Genomic DNA, 15,541 nt, shown 5'->3' with positions numbered 1-15,541 from the left:
AATAGGATCTATTGTACTTTAGAAGAGTTACCAGTTTACCGTCATTTATGAATGATGTAGTAGTTACTTGATCCAAATAGTTTAGTTTTTATTTGGGTTTTACTGTTAATATGCTCTTTTGTAATTAGTAATTACTTTAGGGATTTTTTTGTGCATAATTTTTATGTAATTAGTCATACTGTACAGAGTTTTGCTATTTATAAATTTAATAATTTATAATAAAATATTAAATAGAACACCAAGAATTGAGAGATGACAAACTCTTAATACATTTCTCAACATTCCTTTTAAACATCATAAACATGAATCTTCTGAATCTGCAGGAGAACAAAGAAGAAATGATATTAATAATGAACTGCAGCTGGGAGCATCTTCTGATACTGTGCAACAGTGAATGCAAAAATAAAGCATAATTTGTGTTTGTGGAGTGGAAAGCAGCTTGATTATTTCACGAAAAATATGACTGCCTTATTATTGCTAGTGCCATACTGTCAGGTGCGAATGGTGCTCAAAAGTTGTATCATTAAAATCTGAAAGTGCTAAACATTTACATATTTAATCATGTAGCAGTTATGTTTTGTTAAACTTCATGGCTCAAGTAAGTAAAATGTGTTGTTATTAATAAGACATACAGAGTCAGTTTCACATGAAGCAGCATTTAAAATCTAAAAACTACAGATTTATCAGTATTGAGAAAAGCATTTAGAATGTACCATCATAATTTTTAAAACTACCTGCTTTTTTAGTTAAAGATAATTATGAAATACTTAAAGAGTGAAAACACAGCATACCATTGCAGTTCAAACTTATGGTGAAATAAGAATAGCATTTTACTGAACTTTTATAACGTATTCAGGCAATAATGTTTTAATCACTATTCATGAAGCTTCTTCATCTGTTTCATGTAAGAGTTTTCATAGTCTATACTTACAAAGTAGAATTATAAGACATTGTTGATACTAGTTTTTTAATAGAAGGAATAACATCTGAAATGCTGTGCAAGCTTCAGTGTTACTGTTGGAGAGAAAATGGTTTCAATGAGAAATATTTACATTGAAATATTATTGAATTTTGTGTAGAGAGCATCTGTATAACACAGCTAGGGAGATAACAGTGGGTTTCAACCAAAATTTCAGAAAAATTTCTAGATACTTTTATTATGGTGTTATCATATTCAATTATCCCTTAAAGTATTTTATCAATAGACGGTTAGCACACATGAAATAATCATCCAGTAATAGAAATGGTGAATATATAAAACTTGCAGATGATTATTATAAGGGCTAGACAGATTTTGAATTACTGTTCAGCTGCCGCAGAGAGAGAATTTACTCAGTGCTATTATTACTGTGAACAGAAACTCGCTTACTGAAGTACATCACCTCCTTAGTATCACTTTAATGGGGAACTCTTTGGAAGAAATGGTTATGATTCCCTTTGTCCAGTGGTGGCTCAAATCTTGTATCTTATAGCTAGTGATAGGCATAAGAAATGACAAGTCATGTCAGGAGTTTTCAAAAGTCTTTTAGAAATTGAATAACTTCTTTCAAATGATTGGTGCTACAGCTTGTATTATTCAATAAGTATTATCATTATACCCTTATTTAGAGATTATAAGGGAATAAACTTACTTAAACATTTGATTTATCAGTTATATTCAGACAGGTTAAATATCATTTCCCACTAATATTCTCTATTTAGACTAACAGTCCAGTATCATAGTACACTCTATTACAATTATTGTATTTGAGGTGACGTTGAATACCAGGATATAAAAATTCATAGAATAAATAAAAATTGGCCTTAGTAATCTTATACCTAATATATGATTTTTTTTTAATGTCGTAGAATTTAGTCAAACAGAGGTCTAGGGGAACTGACCTTGAAGTTTATTGCTAGACTTTTCAGACATGAAGATTTTATTATTTATTGTTACAACTTTAATATTTCAAAACAATATTACTGGGCAACCTCTTGTCACTTTTCTATTTCTGAAGTATAATTGGAGGATCCCAAATCTTTAGAAAACTGCATTAGCTTATAACCCAGTACACCTTGGCAAGAGTTAGCTTGTTAGTAAGCAGCAGTGACAAAGTGCTTGCTTTATGCAGCGTGTTGAACTCTGTACTACTCCTTTTGTTGTGGGAACCGTGGGACAGAGAGCTGTCCATGAAACAGACATTTATTTGTTTAAGAAGTGATATTTTAGATGAAGCTAAATGTGTATTTCTAAAAAAATAAATGTGAAGTGTCTTAAGAGACTAAGCATGTTTTTTTAATGTCTCAGTCCAGATAATCATCTCTTCATTTCATTGCTTCTCATTCTGCTAAGCAAAAATTTGCTTTGAAAGTTCTATTTAAATTTTGGACACCTCTGGGGATGGTTTTTCCAGTTGTTTGTCAAGACATATGTACATTTTTGGGTTTTATGCACATAAATATCCTGAAATATCCTGATTGTGGTATAGACCTTCCCTACAGCAGAATGGTAAGGACTTAACCCAAATGTTCTCTATGACTTAAATAAAAAATGATTTGGGGAAATAATTCTTGTCTCCAAAATATGAGACAACTATTAACAGAACATTTTTGTTTTAGGTTTGGATTTTCTTTCCCTTATTCCAGTTGATCCCCAGGTATGTATCCTGAATTTAAGCAACTAATTTGTATTGGATTGTTGGTTGTGTCACTAACTAAAAATGACCAGTTGCATAAAATCAGGACAGTCAACTCTCAGTTACTTAGTTGATGGAAGGAAAGTACTTCTATAAATATTTCACAATTTTACTTGGAGGCATGATGTTGTTTTTTAGTTTATGATATCTTGACCTTTACTACTAGCATTTAAAATTATTTTTTGTTTAGTTTAATATAATCATTTGGCATTTCTTAACAAGCATTTGAGTGATTAAAATGAGGGGACGCAGTGCTGGATGACTGGAAATGTTGAAACTTTATACAGCTAATTTGTAAAACACTTGTTCTGTACATAGAAGATGGCTGAAGTTGATTAAACAGATTGAATCATTAGCTTGATTCTTTCTAGTTTTTAAAGACAGTCAAATTCAGACTTTGAAGAAGCCCTCACCTGTTTTCTCTGTCGGAGATAAGAAACTAGTATTCCAGTGTCCCAGCATGAAGACCTTGCGGTGAGCACAGACTCCGCTGATAGGCTGGTAGCAGAGGAGGAGAAGGCGCAAGGAAAGCTGACGGGGAAAGAGACAGAGAAAGAGACAGAGAGGTGTTGAGAGTAGGGACGGACAGAGGAAGAATCATGGGTCACTGTTTCTGTAGGCTGCTCAGAATCAGCTAACCACAGGTTGTGTATCAGCTTCCTGGTTTAATACTCTGTTTGATCACACAAACAGTACTGGAAGTTTGGGCCCAAGGTGACAAGCACAGGAAGAGAAGTTTCTTTTCACCCTAAATTGACTTTGTTACATCAGTAGATTCTGTAGCAAAATATCTATGTATTTTTCTAGGAGATAGATTGTTTAGGATTAAAGTATTACTGATTTTTATGTGAACCATCCTTTTAAAAAAAATCATCTTGGAACCTTGAGGATTTTGATTTTATAGGGCCATTCAGATGCTTGGTGTCAGGCTAACTTGTTGATAAAAAATACCTCGAATTGATAATAATGATGAGCCGTCCTTACTGATCTTTCCTGTAGTCAATCTAAACACCAGCTTAGGACCTCTCCTCTTGCAGTGTGTGCTGGACCTCACTTATCATACTAAAGTTAGTGCAGTTGTTTCTCACATAAAACAGTCTATGGTGATATAAAATAAAGCTTTTAGCTCTTGTCTCTCTTCCTCCTGGTCAGTATCAGAGTACTTAAACCCAGGTTGAAATTTGTTTGGGGATCAGCAACTAAGATTTAAACCAACAGTTATAAACACTTGGAGGGGGCTGTCAAGCAGGCATCTCAGAGGCAATTAGATTTCCTTTAAGATTTATTCCAAAATTTTGTTTGTTTTTTTATTCCAAAATACAGATCTCATTCTGAGCATCCCGGGGTAGTTAGCTACCATGTAGTCTTAGAGTGTATGTTGTCTTCTAATCACACAAGTAACTGTTACATGTATGTAGATAGGAATCAGATGTTGTTTTTCCGCTGATCAATCTTAACATTGTTCCTTAAGGGTCTAATTGATAATAACTTTGGAAAGAATTACTGAATTTGTTGGTAGCACTTTTGCTTAAAGCCATTAAAGATAAGTTTATTAGCCTTTTACAGTGTGCTTTAAATTTGGTATAAATACATTTAGTGAGCAAATTCAAGACTAAATATGAGTCATAATTGTGGGACTAGTATTCAGTATTAAACAACTATAGATAGATATTATTGACATTTTTGTACTACTGCCTACATATTTGGTCAACATATTCTGTTTTGAGACAGACAGGAATATGCTGCACTCATCAAATAATGTAAAATGTTAGATTTGTGCCACCTTCTATCCAAAGATGTGAAGTTTTGAGAAATTTTAAAATCCCACCGAGATTTAAATATGTGGCTATCACTTGTGCATATCTAACAGTGTGTAGTCTCTTTATGTACAATCAATGAAGCCTCGTCCTCATCCGCATCATTGTTTGTTTCAAGCAGTACTGTCCTCCTATGTTTTTGGATAGTCTCACCTCACCCTTAACAGCCAGCAGTGCGTCTGTCACCACCACCAGCCCCCATGAAAGCAGTACTCATGTTAGTTCATCCAGCAGCAGGAGTGAGACAGGGGTCATAACCAGCAGTGGAAGTAACATTCCTGACATCATCTCACTGGACTAAAGGAGGACTCACTCGATTCTAGGAATCATTCATCAGAACTGCTCTTTCTTGGATCTCTGGTCCGTGGAAGCTATTTTTTTGCTAATGATTACTTTGGTATTTATTGAAATGTCAGATGGATTCGTTTGCCTTCTGAGAGATGAACACAGATGACTGCAACAAGAACCACATGACATGCACAGATTTTTCTTACTCTTGATGTACTCTGGAGCATCAGATACATTCAGCTGTAATGACATCCTCCTGAGAGATGGATTTCAATTTCATGTTACTGGATAGATTCTACAAATCAGTTAAATTTTTTTGTTGTAATACACAGCAATAAAATTATGTAAATATTCAAGTATACTTTTTTTTTAATTAAAAAATGTAATCAGTGATTCTAAAATGACAACTTTTTGTTTAACCTGATGTGAAGGAAAAATATATGGAAAGAAGTTACATTTGCCAAATGAGTCCTTTCCATGGATTTGTTCTGTTTTGTTGAAATAATGAAGTCTAGATAAGTGGCCAAAGCTTGGATTCCACTGTTCTTCATTTCCATCCAAGAAACATGGCCTGTATGTTTCCCCTGGCGGTTGTTGCCACTCTGGTGTTCTGTGCTTGAGAGTGCAGAGTGGAGTTCTGGGATTTGGCTACTCCTCATTAGTGAGTATGTTGAAGAACACTATACAGAGTCTGCCCTGATGTAATGTGTGCTGTTTTTGGGTAATTGAACTTTCTTATTCTAGAGATGTCTGTAAATAGGGGCTTACCTTCTCAACGAAGTTCTCTGTGACCGTTGACTGAAATGTTTCTGGATTGAGGTGTGGCTGGAATGTTAAGATTTTGTTCACACTGTCCAGAAATACTGAGAGCATGGAGGCAGTGGAAGAACAGATTTAGGGGCAATGGGAATAGCAAAGTTTAATTTCTTCCTAAGAACTTCTTTTACTGGTTTATTTTATAGGATAATGTTCAAATCTGCTATGTAACACTGACAAAGTGTGTCATAGATCTCATTTTTCTCATAGCAGTGATTTTTAAATTTAAAGAACAAACAAAAGCAAAGGGATGGAGGTGGCATCAGATTTCCTTTATTTTTTATTTTTAAAAAGATGTTTCCTGAAACCACAGAAGATAAAAACAGATTTAGAAGTGTTTGAGTATAAGAATAGTTTGAAGAGAGGATGGGCCTTAAACCCACTTTGAAAACCACCCTCTTGCTATGTGTTTGATTTAAAATCTCTCAGGAAGCTGAATTTTACCCTTAGAGAAACATTTTTTATCCAGATTTTATACTTTGCTTTCATTTGGCTGCACAATTTTGATTTCTCAAGGAGTTAATACTTTGCTAATGTTTAGCTTTCTCTCCCTAAGCTGTATCTAAGTAAACCTTTGTTTAAAAATCATTAGTCTGGCTGATTTCTCAGGCTGAAATGCCCAGATGAAGAGCCCACCAGTTTCATGTAGGGTAGGGAACAGTCAGGGCTGGTGCAGCTCCAGGGAGCTGCCTTGTCACTGCTTGGTTTTTAACACCTTCTCAAGTTCTCATGATCTTTGTGCTGTTTCTGTACTCGTTTAATTTCCTGTGATTTTCTACATCATCCCTTCTTTGGCTGTATTATCCCCGTAATGTATTATCCCTTTTGGAGAGTTAAAAACATGGAAAACAAACCTGAATCTTCTTGCAGTTGTTACATCATAGTTGCCAGTTTTAAATTCTTAGGACATGTTGCAGTCCTTTGGTACATACACAGAATTTCTTCCTGGTAAACTTTTATATCGCTGCTCTAAATGTGGATGCAAGTTCTGTTAACTCTGTAATCAGACAGAAAAAGTAACCTGATTTGTGTGATACAATTTGTTAATAAAGAAATGCTGTATATTTGTTATCATTTTGTTACCCATTAGATTTCTCAGAGACCCCCCCCAACTTAACCAACAGAGTTTTATAAGGTAAATGAAAAAAATAATAGAAATTAGTTCATTTACTTGATTCTTGTAACTGATAACCGCTGTGCTTTTATAGTTGTGCTTTGTTTTCTTTTCACTATTTTATGTGAACAGTTGTATTGTTCATTTTTGGTGCTTTACACTAAATTACATAAATTTTTAATTTATCTCATATAGGCGACTAACATTTTTTAAAACATTTTTAAGTTTATAATCTTAAATTCAGACTTTTATGCATGTATCTTTGAAGGTGAGTACCTTTTTTTAGGCTTTTGGCTCTATGGCAACAGCATGCTTACTGAGCCATTGTGCTTTTTTTAGTATGGCCACCAAATAACTTTTACTGGGACCCTGCCTTTGTAGTATTGTGTCTTTTATTAGCCAAGATACCTGCTCAACCAAGTATAATTCAGTTTCAGAGGAGGTCATCTCTACCTGTTACTTAAGTGGCAGCCAACCATCTGCCATCTGATGCTGTTTAAGAAAAGGAACTGCAGTTACCAGCCTCGTACAAACACTTAGCCAGCCTGTGTTTTTATCTTTGTTCACACAGAAATGTTAGAAGGGTTTCCTTGCTCTGGTAATTCATGACAATATAATTGGTACTGAATGTAGCTTCATGCCTAGGGTCTGCTTGCATCGACTAACTTTTTGATTCTTAGGTAAGCTGCTCTAGGACTTTGTTTCCGTTGTGGGATGATTATAAAGGCCAAACAAAACCGTAGAGTCCAGAAAGCTAGAATGGAAATACCATGATTAAGTGAACGATTGTGAGTATACATAAGGAGATCCATAACTCTGGGTATAAAGCAAATTTCCCTAGGGTAGAATTTTAAAAGGATTTGAAGAAAGGTTGGATTGTAGAAGAAAGATATTCAACAGACTGCTATGATTTAGGAATCAGACCTTTCGGCCATTCTTCCTTCAGAGCAGTCCTGAATATCTGTCATCTAGTAACCAAGGTGTCTGCTTTTCTTCTGCCAAAAAAGTATTAGTTACATTTTGTCTTTTTAAGTAAAGTTGAATTTTATAAAGTATTAGTTCTCAGCTCTGTCTTTCATTTCTCTCTAGCCCCCAATGGGTGTGAAAAAAGTCTCCCCTTGCCCCAAGTAAGCACTTTTTATTTTCCTAATCTTTTTCATCATGGAAAACGTAGAGCAGCATGCCATTTAAAACTTGGGTCTGACATTGTGTCTTGTGACCCTGGGTCTAGGTCTGTGTGTTGTGGGAGCATGGAGTTGTCGTTTAGCTTGGTAATTCATGACAGAACCTGACTCACCATCTTCTCTGCTACGTTTCTACATGGATATGGTGGATCTTACAGAAAAGAAATTAAATAATTTCTTTGCTTTTTAAAGAATGGTTTGTAAGCCCCCACTTTTTTGTTAGGAACCTCACTCTAATTCTTAGCAGAAACCAATAAATGTATAAAAATGCCCATTCTGCTTTAATGCTTGCCTGATTCAATATTTTTTTTTGTTTATTATTTGTGTTTATAATTATTTTTTTTTCTGTTGGCAATACATGCTTATTGTGGGAAGTCCAGACAATACAGAAAAGGTAGAAAGGGCACTTAAATATTTTTGAATGTTTCTTGCTGGTCTCTTTGCTACATGTTTGTGATTTTACATAGTTTTATTCATTCTCAGTGTAATTTGTATCTTGATTCTTTTTTCTCAGTCTACAGGCATCATTCCAAGTTACTAAACACTACACTGTATGGATGTGCCATGCTTTCTGTTGCCTTTCCTTGTTGGACATTTTAGGTTATATCATGACGCTGTGTTTCAGTGCATGTCTTTGTGCATAAATTATTTCCTTAGGATAAATTCCTAGAGGTGAACTTCTGAGTCAGGGATGCAGATACTTCTGTAGGTTTTGGTGCACAGCACTTTTCCAAGTGGTTTTGCTAACCATGTGGTATGAGAAGAACTATCTAACCATATTTTCCAAGAATATGTACCATTAACTGTATGCAGGCGTCTGCATTAAGGCCTTCCACCTCTGACCTTGGTGAGCTGGGGTAACTGATTTGGAGATAATTGGCAGAAATTTTCCTGGGATGTCTCAGTTTCAAATATATCTCTCTGATAAGTTCCAGAAACACCTGCTTATAAGGATACCCAAATGATTTTTCACACATTTTTACTTGCATTATGAAGTAATGTGCTACTTCATAATAACTCATAAACGTGTTACACTATGTTTTCCATTTTTAATTAGAAAGTCTTGACTTTCTGAAACCATCTTTGCCTGGGGCCAGCCCTTAGTAGCCAGCTCTCTCTTTTTTTCCTCTTCCCTTAGGCTCCATTTTGGCCTTTCTGAGTTCCCCAAAGCCAGTAGGATCATCTGAGCCAAAGGCAGTCCAACTCAAACTGGAAAAGTGGTAAGGCTAAAGCAACAACAAAAGCAGAGCTAAGCTTTGCTTTTTCATTTTTTTTCCGTGTGTGTTTCCCACCCCATTTGATGTTCTCAAGGTAGCTCTGGGATAAGAAAAACAGTCTTTTGCTCAAGGTGTTACTTTCTTGATTGGCATACCACATTGTTTCCTGAACTGTTTCTTTTTGAATGGATTTTAAAGCTGCTTTTATGTTTTCAAAGCTCAAGTCTTTACAAGCTCAACAGTTGAAGTGTTTCTGTTGTAAAACACTCACAACAAAAGAGTGTTGTGTTATAAAGTATCCCTCGTATTTTGGCCTTCATCAAACCATTCAACAAGATTTCAGTGTGTTTTGAAAGTGTATGTGGATTAGACTGGTAAAACAGATCTGGTCCCATTCTTCAAAGGGCTTACAACAAGTTTTCAAAAATCAGGAATTCTTACCTGCTAAGAGATGTGCTAAGAAACCTACAACATATCACATTCCTTACCACAGTCTTTCAAAGGAAAGTAGTGTTGTCTTTATGTTGCAAATGAAACATAAATTTTGCAGTTGGACTTGGGTGTCTGAAACAGACCTATTAATTCAAAAGCCTTCTGACTAAACTGAAGTGACACTAATTAGGTAGGCTATTTGGGAGGCTGGTGTGGTAACCTAGACATAAAATTGTGAGAACTGATTTCAGGTGATGGCTACAGGAATAAGGAAGGAATGGATGATGGAGCCATTTCAAAGGAAGACTCAAGATTTAAGTGGATGTAGGAGTAAGAGCTGAGTCCATTTCTCAAGGTAGAATGGACAGCAGTCATTAAGGGGAGACAATGGTGAGTTTGATGATTAAGATGAGATTTCAGAGAGTTTTCAAGAAGCGTATTTTTGTTCTGCAGTCTTTAAGAAGTGCAGACTCCCTTGCCTCCGATCCTGCCATCGCTTGTCTCCCTTGTGTATGTGTTCGAGTCTCTCCCAGCTGCCTGCCCACCCTGCGCTTGTGCTTGCCCAGTCGCTCAGTCGTGACCGACTCTTGGCTACCCTTTGGACTGTAGCCCGTGTCACGTGCATCACAGGTGGATTCTGTACCTGCTGAGCCATGGGGAAGCCCTCTGTCCACCCTCTCTCCTCCCTTAACCATGCTTGGCTGCAAGTTAATGGGTTTTTTTTGAATTTGCACTTGTCTGCCTTGTCAACGAATTTGGCTGTCTTCTAAAGGCCTGCCATAGCCTGCAGCTCTCACCGGTGTGGGCTGTGTCCACATTCCACTATCACAGGAGCTGGTGGCGGCTGCCTTTCCTCTGTCTTGTAATTTCTAAATAATTTCTCAAGGCTTCTGACAAAAATCTGCCCTTGTGTTGCCTATGTCAGGAAGTTACACTGTCAGTTACCTCTGCTCTTACCATCGATCACTCCCATTGGTTTGCTGAAGGCCTCACTTCCTGACAGTGTACTTGGCCATCTCTGATTCTGTCGTATTCTCAGTGACTTCGTGTTCTGACAGGTGACCCATCCAACACTGGCTGGTGAGATTTTTGGTTATCTTGCCTCCAACATTTTCTTCCATTGAAACTCCCTATTTAACCATCTCTATTTTCTTTGTACTTCCTACCCCACTTCAATATCACATCCTTCAGCATGTCCTCAGAGCCCTTTCTCAGTCACCTGCCAGTCCTTTGACTTGACACTGCATGGTTCTTTCCCCATTCTCATCAATTAATGCAAATCTTGCCATTCCTTTTTTCTTTTTTAATTGAAGTATAGTTGATGTATAAAATTGTTAATTTTAGATGTACTACATGATTTGGTTGCATGTATTCTTGCCATGATAAATCTAGTAACCATTTGTCTCCGTAAGAAGTTATAATCATGTATTATGCTGTATGTTTTCATTCCTGTGGCTTATTTTATAACTGGAGGTTTATATCTCTGAATTCCCTTTACCCGTTTCTTCCCCTCTCCAGCCCCTTCCTCCTGGCAACCACTCATTTATTCTCTATGAGTCTTTTCATTTCATTTGATTAGATTCCACGAAGGAGCAAGATCATATGGTATTTGTCTTTTTCTGATTTATTTCACCTAGCATAATAACCCTCTAGATTCACGCATGTTGTTGGAAATGGCAAGATTTCGTTTTTGTTGTTAGTGGCTGTGTTGTGCATGTATGCACTCTTTACCCATTCATGTATGGGCACTTAAGGTACTTCCATATACTTTGGCTATTGTAAAATAATGTTGCAGTGAATATTGATGTGCACATATCTCTTTGAAGTCACTTGACATCATGTAAATACCCGGAAGTGGAATTGCCAGATCCTATGGTAGTTCTGCTTAGTTTTTTGAGAATCCCACATACTGCTTTCCATTCTAGCTGCACCAGACTCCTGCCAACAGTGCACAAGGATTTCCTTTTTTCCACATTCTTACTAACACTTACTTGTCTTTTGTGTTTGTGTTTGATGACAGCCTACCACTGCTGTTCAGAACACGCCTTTCTTAGCAGGTGATCTTGTTTCCAGATTCAATCAGAAGATTCAGGACTTCAGCATGATTTCTTTCCCTCCTCTATTCCAGCCTCAGAGGACGAGTTGGGCCAAAGGCCAGTCCAGCCCCGTGAACCTTCGACACCTGTGTCCTATGTTGTCCTCAGGACCTCCCTCCATGAGACTTCCCCTCTGTCCTTTATGTCTTCCACCTTTTGGCTGCTGCTTTTGGCTGCTGCTTTTGGCTTATGAGTCTCATGTCATTAAATATTTGAGAGGCTGTATATCCCAGGCACTGTATCAGGCACTTGGAACACACAGTAGAGACTTACCTTCACCAAAGTTGTCATCCAGTAGATGGGGCTTCCCTGGTGGCTCAGCTGGTTAAGAATCCACCTGCAAGGTGGGAGACCTGGGTTCGATCCCTGGGTTGGGAAGATCCCCTGGAGAAGGGAGTGGCTACCCACTTGAGTATTCTGGCCTTGAGAATTCCATGGACTCTAGTTCATGGGGTCACAGAGTCAGACACAACTGAGCGGCTAATACTACTAACTAACTAAGGCCATATAGATCAGTGAGTAGGGAGATCATAGTGCAGTGCTTAAAGGTGGAGTCAGGGTGCTACAAGAGGGCTGAAAACGTCCAAAACAGCCAGAAGTTTGCTAAGGAATATTAAGAGAAGTATGTAAGAAGTCATGAAAATCATGTAGAATATCAATAGCAAGAAGTTAATGAAGATTTTTCATGGTGATTCACAGTAAGGAGCATTGGTCGAGTTTCATATAATTATTTCCATTCTACAAATGTGGAAACAGATTCTGAGAGGTTAAGTGACCTGCAGCATATAAGCAGGGAGTCAGGCTTCATACTCAGTTTTTAACCATCTTCTCATACAGGCCTTCCTTGACTATTCTGTCTAAAAAGTGTTTCCTGAATATCCTAACCACATCACTGTTTGTATCCTATATGGCAGATAGCACAACCTGTGTTTATTTTATGTGTTAGTTCACTGTGTATTTGTTTCCTCTGCTAGATTGTAAGCTCCATGAGGGCAGGGGTGATGAATTTCAATTGTATCCCAGAGCCAAACGGTGTGGCACATAGTAGGTGCTCAATAAATGCTTGTGAATGAAGAAATGGTGGATCGTCATTTGTGTTTGACTTATGCTGACTGAAATGACTTGACATCTGAGCAACAGGTATTCACAAGGGAAGGAAACGAGAAGGCAGACGGATGAAAAAAGCTGGGGATTTTGGAGGAAGTGCGCTTACTAGCCTAATAGACTCCAGACTCTTAGAGGGCGAGGGCCAGGAATGGGAGATCGGTAGGGAACTGCACAGTAGGGACAAGAATGTGCCAGTAGGTGTTTCATTAAACCTGAAGGCCTAGGACCATTGTAGACTCAGCCTACTGTATACGTAAGGCTGGGGAAATTCTGCCTGTAATCTCTGTATCCTAGGGGCCAAGTTACCTGGGGCAGCTATACTACTCTGAGTATTGCAGTACAATTGTATTGGTATCTAGGAATACCAGACACCTTACCTGCCTCCTGTGAAACCTGTATGCAGGTCAAGAATCAAAGGAACTATGGACTGGCTCCAAATTGGGAAAGGACTACGTCTAGGCTATATATTGTCACCCTGCTTATTTAACATATATAGAGCACATCATGGGAAATGCCAGGCTGGATGAAGCACAGGCTGGAATCAAGATTGCCAGGAGAAATATCGATAACCTCAGACAACGTATTAAAAAGCAGAAACATAACTGCCGACAAAGGTCTGTATAGTCAGAGCTACGGTTTTTCCAGTAGTCCTGTGTGGATGTGAGAGCTGGACCATAAAGAAGGCTGAGTGCCAAAGAATTGATGCCTTTGTACAGTGGTGGTGGAGAAATCTTGGGAGTCCCTTGGACTGCAAGGAGATCAAACCAGTCCATCCTAAAGGAAATCAATTCTGAATATTCATTGGAAGGACTGACGCTGAAGCTGAGGTTCCAATACTTGGACCACCTGGTGTGAAGAGCCGATTCATTAGAATAAACCCTGACGCTCGGGAAGGTTGAAGGCAGGAGGAGGCAGGACGACAGCGTGAGATGGTTGTATGGCATCACCGACTCGATGGACATGGAGTTTGAGCCAGCTCTGGGAGATGCGGAAGGACAGAGAAGCTTGGCTTGCTGCAGTTACGGGGTCGCAAGGCATCGGACATGACTGAGCGACTGAACAACAACAAAATTAAAAGAGAACTGCAGTTTTTAAAAACGTGGACTATGAACTGATACTGGATTCTTGATGGTTTATATAACGATTTGGGGAAACCACGTTTTCAGAGCTGATTAGCTGTCTCTTGATAGCATTTACGTGTTGGGGATACAAAAGCCCAGCGTTTTAATTCTTGAGGAAAACCTTGTTTTGTCTCAGCAGTTCACGACATAGTTTGGCCACATGGGCAGTCACCGCAGTGTGTGTCTCCTCTCACTTGAACTACCATAACTGTAGGAAGCATCTTACTGTTTTCATCCCTGTCTCCCTATCCCTGTCCCTCACAGTAACAAGTTTTTTGTTTTTTTTTTTAAGTTAATCTGTTTTTGGCTGTGCTGGGTCCATGGCTCCATGGGCTTTTCTCTGATGACTGGGAGCAGAGGCTGCTCTTCGATAGCGATGCGTGGACCTCTCATTGCAGTGGCTTCTGTTGCTGCGGAGCACGGACAGTAGGGCACACAGGCTTCAGTAGCTGCAGCGTAGTTGCAGTTCCCTGACTCCCGAGCACGGGCTCAGTACTTGTGGTACAGGGCCTAAGTTGCTCCACAGCTTGTGAGAGCTTCTCAGACCAGGGGTCAAACCCTTGTTCCTGTAGTGGCAGGCAGATGTTTTACCACTGAACCACCAGGGAGGCCCCACAAGTTCATTTTCTAAAGACACAGTTCAGATCATATAACCACTCTACTCAAAATCCTTAATGTTTCCCTGGCTCGCTCTGGGTAAATCTGATGTTTTTACCATGACTGACAAGGCCCTACATCAGTGATTCTAACTTTCAAATGTGAACATAGTAATATATTTTAAGTTGTGTCTCAATATACACACTATATTTTAAAAACAAAGTTTTAGGAATCATTGTTGGTTCTTACATATTTAAAAAGCATGTATGACTTCATTAACATTTAAATAAAGGATTAATGAATTATCTGGTAATTTCATTCAGTATATTTTTCATTTCTGGAAATTCATTTAGGGTCTGTAGTATATTCCAAGTTGCTAATTGAGTCTTTTAATATATGGAATAAAATTTTAACAACTGATTTACTGTCCTTATTGGCAAATTCTAACTCTGGGTCCATTCTGGTTTGATTTTGGTTGGTTGGTATGTCTCCTCATGGATTGTGTTTTTCTGCTTATATGCCTGGTAATCTTTGTTTAGATGCCAGGCACTGTAAGTTTTATGTTGTGCTGAATATATTTGTGTTTGTATGAATGAATTGAGCATTGTTTTGGGATGCAGTTATGTCACTTGGAAATAGTTGATTCTTTCATGTCTGTCTGTTATGATTTTTTAGGAGCCTCCAGAACAGTGATCTCTCCAAGGCTAGCTATTCCACAATAATGAGGCAAGACCCTCCTGGTTATTATATGCAGTGCCTCTTGAATTGTGAGGTTTTACACTGTGGCTATTGGGAATAGGCACCATTTCTGGTTCTATATGCTTGACATTATTCCCTCTAATTCTTTGTATTTTCCCCCCATCCTCATATAATTTACTTATATGCATTTATTGATAGCCACTGTGATGGATTCTGGAAGGAATCCCTCTCTGTTTAGCTCCTTGTCTCTGTTTTCTGTCCTGCAAGTTCTCACCACCTTGGTCTCTCTGGGTTCTCAGCTCTGTTTTCTGGATCTGCTGGCCTTTGCTTGGGTTCTCTACTGTGCTGCAGCTTGGAAACTCGTGAGGTAATAAGCTG

At 38.2% G+C, this 15,541-nt stretch overlaps 1 protein-coding gene across 11 annotated transcripts in view; it reads left to right on the top strand.

Annotated features, from left to right (window-relative positions):
• The window catches only part of PIAS2 (protein inhibitor of activated STAT 2), a 101,052-nt gene extending 86,330 nt beyond the window's left edge, over positions 1-14,722 (top strand). For 4 of the 11 annotated variants that reach the window (XM_018039501.1, XM_018039503.1, XM_013974384.2 and 1 more), the window contains 2 exons: positions 2,599-2,636; positions 4,611-6,670. In XM_018039501.1, the coding sequence (XP_017894990.1) occupies positions 2,599-2,636; positions 4,611-4,793 (221 nt within the window). In that variant the 3' untranslated portion in view covers positions 4,794-6,670. Of the gene's footprint in view, positions 1-323; positions 435-2,598; positions 2,637-4,610; positions 6,671-7,799; positions 7,838-9,032; positions 12,718-14,159 lie in introns of those variants that run through there. The other 7 variants (XM_018039505.1, XR_001917159.1, XM_018039504.1 and 4 more) reach the window with 7 other exon arrangements.

The sequence above is a fragment of the Capra hircus genome, chromosome 24, assembly GCF_001704415.2.
Source record: "Capra hircus breed San Clemente chromosome 24, ASM170441v1, whole genome shotgun sequence".
NCBI lineage: Eukaryota > Metazoa > Chordata > Mammalia > Artiodactyla > Bovidae > Capra > Capra hircus.
This window is presented reverse-complemented; position numbering and strand designations above follow the sequence as displayed.